This window comes from Gopherus flavomarginatus, chromosome 7 (genome assembly GCF_025201925.1).
Source record: "Gopherus flavomarginatus isolate rGopFla2 chromosome 7, rGopFla2.mat.asm, whole genome shotgun sequence".
NCBI lineage: Eukaryota > Metazoa > Chordata > Testudines > Testudinidae > Gopherus > Gopherus flavomarginatus.
In genome coordinates this window covers 74,155,956-74,160,837 of record NC_066623.1, presented here as the reverse complement: position 1 = coordinate 74,160,837, position 4,882 = coordinate 74,155,956, and the positions used below count along the sequence as shown (strand labels likewise).

Here is a 4,882-nt window from a genome sequence, read left to right as displayed (position 1 = left end):
TCATTTTACAAATACAACCACTTCTCCATTTGTTTACAAAGATCCCAGATCTGAATATGTTCAGGGAAGATTTCTGCAAAGAGTACACCATGAATATGAAATCGAGACATGACGCTGACATTGCACTGGCCCTAAGTAACATTGCTAAAGCACAAGAAAAACAACAAAGACATTATGCTAAAAGAAAGACTTCTAAATATGGGGAAATAACATTTGAAGTTGGGGACTCTGTTCTGTTACTGAATGCTAGACAGAGAACAAGAAAAGGAGGAGTATTGGAATCTAAATATCGGGGACCATACAAAATTATGAGTGTTGAAGGTAAGAGAGTGAAATTACAAACCATCTCAGGGAAACAGTTAGGAACCATGTACAGTATTGCACACTTAAAACCAGTAAAAGAGCCAACAACATTAGCTGCTGAAAGCACATCAGAGGGAAAAACTGGAACTGAAATTGGAGTTGGTGACACTGAACCAGAAACACCCACGGAAGAGATTAGAGAAGTGGATGGCACTGTATCTCTTGACAGCAAAGTGGAAAACATAGAGGTCACAGCAATAGAAAAAGAGGAATATATAGGGCAAGATGTGTCAAACAATGATACAAGTGATGCTGATGACAGTTTTGATGACATGCTTACAGAGGAAGTGGAAGACAAGCAATGGCTTTTGAAAGGTAATTGGATACCGCACCTTTCTTAAACACATTAACATACTTTATAACTTGAACTATATTAAAGGTTTTCATGTACAAAGTGGCGGCATTGACAGTATTAAAGCAGAGAAAAAGGAAACTGTATTACCATGCATGTAATATGTGTTAATATTTTTTTCCTAGTAAAATTGTTAATGACCAGCAAACACACAGAGAGACTGGAGACCAAAGTGAGAAACATAAAATTGTATGGCTCTTCATTTCATTGCCTGAAACTGAGAAGCTAGATAAGTAATGAGGTACATTTAAGTACCAGTAAACATGTATTTGTTGATGTGATTGATTACTCAAATACCATCGTAATTGTGCTTTTCTTCCATCATGTGTTGTAGGTTATTGATGCATTTTTGAGCTATGTAGTTGAGAAAGCAGATGGAAAGGTAGGCTAGTTACTGTGATACATGACACAATACACTGATGCACTAAGTAAACAATCACGGGAATATGTGGCACAACATATTTAAGTCCAAATGCCCTTGAAATATCAACAGACACCTGAAATTTCAACATTTCTGTGTATATACTGCTGCCAAACATTTACTAAAATGTATTTGGAGGTGCATATCTGACATACAATAGAGGGTCATATTAGTTCTGCTGTACAGTTCAGTGGGTCCATTAATTGAACACAAGTATGCGAACAGCTTAGTCACTTTTTAAAGGAAGTAAGACAGAGCACATTGATTACAAATCATTTTGTTTTTATAGGACTCTCTTACATATACGTATCTGATTTCTAACACTAAGGATCCGTTTCATGTCTGTCTATATTAAATTCATTATGTTCTTGACATGCCACAATTATTAATGCAGTAATAGCTTTGTTGACTGTCAACAGGTACAAGCCATCTCATCAGTAGTTTCCACTGCCATTCTCTCAGGCAGAGCTACACAAATGAAAGTGAAGGTAAATGTTAACACACTTTCATACATAAAATGAAAAAAGAACAATTTCAGTCACTGAGTTAAACACAGTGTGACAGCAAATACAATGATATGTTTGATGTGGGGGAATAGTCTAATAGTAATACATGTAATGAATTTGGGAAATACAGTATAATGTATATCTCATGGTTTGCCTCACTGGAAACTATAATTACATTTCTAATTTCTTTTAAATAAAAACAGAGTGAATTACTTCAAAATGATATATTACTGCTTCCTTACCACACACCAGGTCGTTGGGTTCTTGCGGTAAGATGTTTTGTATTGTGCTTCTGGATTATGGGCAATAAATGTGGCAATAAATAAGAGATTTGTAACACAACTATGTTAGTGGTGATATAATTTCCCGTGCTGCGGGTTTTCTGGGAGTTCAGTGCATGCAAAGGAAAGTGGAATGTGATTGTTAAAAATAAATCGATACTGTCAATTTACATTGTTCATGTAACATGGAAGAACACATTCTGCAAAGAGTTGATTGATTTCACAATATGCTTATATGTTGTGTGTTACTGTTACATTACAATCGATAATATGTTAATTGCATACTGATTGTTGATAAATTAGTATAAATTTTTTGAAATAATCACATTACTAATACATTTTATGAATATATTTAAACTTACAGATAGCCTTGATGAAAAAAAAGGAATTGTTAATAATTGACCCCTTGTGTGATGAGATCAGATATGAAAGAACATGCCTGAGGAATTGGAGGTGATTTATTAGATACTTACTTTCACAGTGGACACTAACTGTTCCATTGAAATTTTTTTAAAGGGAATGTTACAATAATGGGAATAATGTCTTCCTATTAGCTACAAATGAACATTGAAACAGCATGTACTTGTACTGAATGTGCTTAATAATGGACTTTGAGAGAACTTGTGTGATGTGACTCTGGGGACCGACTTCACAGAATGTGGACACACACGAAACAGTAGCATGTTGCATGATTGAGAATGTGTTATTATCAACATGGGGCACAGCAACTCAGGTGACACACTGTGTAAGTGTGAGACAATAATATGAAAACAAGTGTGTCTATATGTGAGCAATAAGTCATTTCAATGACTAAGTAAAAAGCGAGAGAATGGATTTTTATCTATGTCCAGAAACCAGAGTGGGAAAAAAAGGAAAGCAAAGCTCATTTATGCAGTCTGCTAATGTATTCTCTAACAATTTCAGAAACTTCATCAAACGATTAACTAGTAAATCCTCATCTGATTGGAACAGTAAAATTGTGCAGCATCCAAGACAAAGTGATGGCCACAACTGTGGACCACTCATCTTAAAGGTATTGAATACCAAATTGGCATTATTATTGGTTATGTATGTTTAATTATCCATGTTGAAAGTAAATGCCAGAGATTACCAGTGGGCACTGCACTGGTGTCCTTGCCAAGGTGGATGGGGGTGGGCTTGTGGCCACAAGAAGAGATGGATTCTCCAGTGGCAGGTGCGGTGCTGGGGGACCAGATTCTACCATCCAGCCCTTCCTGACAGCTGCTGTTGCAGTGGCCAGGAGCACCAGGCCCTTGTAAATCACTGTAACCCAGAGCCTCTTTTGGTCCCCCACAGTAGGCAGCCCTGCCAGGAGCATTTAACAGCATTGCCGGACCCTATTTTAGGGCCGCAGATGCGGGGGTGATGGGATAAAGGGGGCAGTGCTGTTAAAGCATAAAGCACTGCCACATCGGACGTGTAACGTCAGCCATGTATGGTCTGGAACCAGTGGCCAATTCTTACCGGTACACTGGACCAGCCCACTGTCACCTATGGTAAGTATGAGATTTATTCTAAATATCACTGTTGTTAGTTTGCAGAAACATATTTGCAGCACAAAGACATCAGTACGGTGGAAACAACACAGAAGGCTAATACTGCGTTTAGAAGACATATAGCAATTCTTCTAATGAAGGAGTCAGGTAATTACTTTCTACCATGTATTGTGGACTCATTAGGCACATGTGAGGATAACATGAAGAGTGGAATTTTGTCACATAACAGACAGTTATCTTAATACCCCTAAAGTGGGATATCTCACAGGTTTGGTTCTGTAATGGTGACTATGAATCAATAATATCTTTAAGTACACAAAAATTTTAATGGGGTGAATGATTGCTATTGATCGACCAGTTAAATGAAATTTGAATTTTTAGACACAGCTGTAGTAAAGTTAAAATCTGAAAAAAAATTCCAAAAAAAGGAAAAGATATGTGTTCAAACCATTGACTGGATTACAATATTGACAATTAATAAATCAAGATTAGCATTTTCAGTGTTGGTCATAACGTATTCATCATTTCGTAATGCTATATTTATTTTTAAGAAAGCGTGGAGGACTACTGCATATACTGCAACCTTATCGACTGTGAAAAAGAAAGTGAGGATTGCACGATGGTAAGAAACATAGAATTACATGAGAAATATATGCCATAAACTGCGTAAGGATCATGATCCTTGTAAAAATTCCACAACATTAAACATTTTCTTCATGCCTATAGTTATATATTAGGTAATGTTCACATGTGGAAGGAATAGGATGAGTGAATGCAAAGTATGTATAACATAACTTCTGTGATTTCATTTCTTAATTGTTACTTATCAAAGGTCCAGTGTGATTCTTGCAAGAGGTGGGCACATATACCATGCATTACAGAAGGAACCAATCAAGAAAACCAGACATATGAGAAGAAAGAGTACAACTGCAAGACATGTGCATAGTTCACTTCATTACCAAAAAAAAAAAAAAGGCAAGAAAGAAAACCTATTGTTTAACTGCCTCTTGTTCAAAACATAATGCAACCCAAAGAAATATATTTCTACGTATACATCAGATTAAAATACATGTTTTTGATGGTAAATACAGTTTTCTCTGTATTTCTGTCCATATATATAATGCAAACTATAACATTGTAAAAGTAATTTTAAAAAATGAAAGTGGTGTCATCATAGGCGTGCTCCATACCCCCAAACCTTACTTCCCTTTACACGTATTCACACACAAAAAAGCGAAAGAGCGTGCCTCGATCACCCAATAGGTCAATTTGGCACATTAGCCAGGAAGAAGCAGATCCTGAGTGTTTTCGACCACAGACTCCATCCCTCCCGATTTGCAACCATCCCCGGACCAGTGACAGGTGCATAGGCAGCCATGTCATTGGAACTAAGCAAGGAGGAAGCCAGTGGAAACAATGAGAGGGGCCACTCTGGTTATCAC

The 4,882-nt window shown here is 36.9% G+C and overlaps 1 protein-coding gene across 3 annotated transcripts; it reads left to right on the top strand.

The window, feature by feature from the left end:
* The first annotated feature begins 1,315 nt into the window (after positions 1-1,315).
* LOC127055939 (uncharacterized) lies at positions 1,316-4,493 on the top strand. 3 transcript variants are annotated; one of them, XM_050963467.1, is made up of 7 exons: positions 1,316-1,624; positions 1,846-1,911; positions 2,288-2,376; positions 2,848-2,956; positions 3,479-3,587; positions 3,996-4,062; positions 4,273-4,493. In XM_050963467.1, the coding sequence occupies exons 1-7, from the start codon at positions 1,613-1,615 to the stop codon at positions 4,460-4,462; spliced, it is 642 nt and encodes a 213-aa protein (XP_050819424.1). In that variant the 5' UTR covers positions 1,316-1,612; the 3' UTR covers positions 4,463-4,493. The 3 variants fall into 3 exon arrangements, with proteins under 3 accessions (XP_050819424.1, XP_050819426.1, XP_050819425.1); XM_050963469.1 differs by having other exon boundaries at positions 3,992-4,062; positions 4,273-4,472; XM_050963468.1 differs by lacking the exon at positions 1,846-1,911.
* Positions 4,494-4,882: the final 389 nt, after the last annotated feature.

What these genes read in the sequence shown, in the direction of transcription:
- LOC127055939 (XM_050963467.1), top strand. An exon ending in CAGGTCGTTGGGTTCTTGCG is followed by an intron (nt 1,912 to 2,287) that starts GTAAGATGTTTT and finishes TTAAACTTACAG; the next exon opens with ATAGCCTTGATGAAAAAAAA. An exon ending in ACATGCCTGAGGAATTGGAG is followed by an intron (nt 2,377 to 2,847) that starts GTGATTTATTAG and finishes TAACAATTTCAG; the next exon opens with AAACTTCATCAAACGATTAA.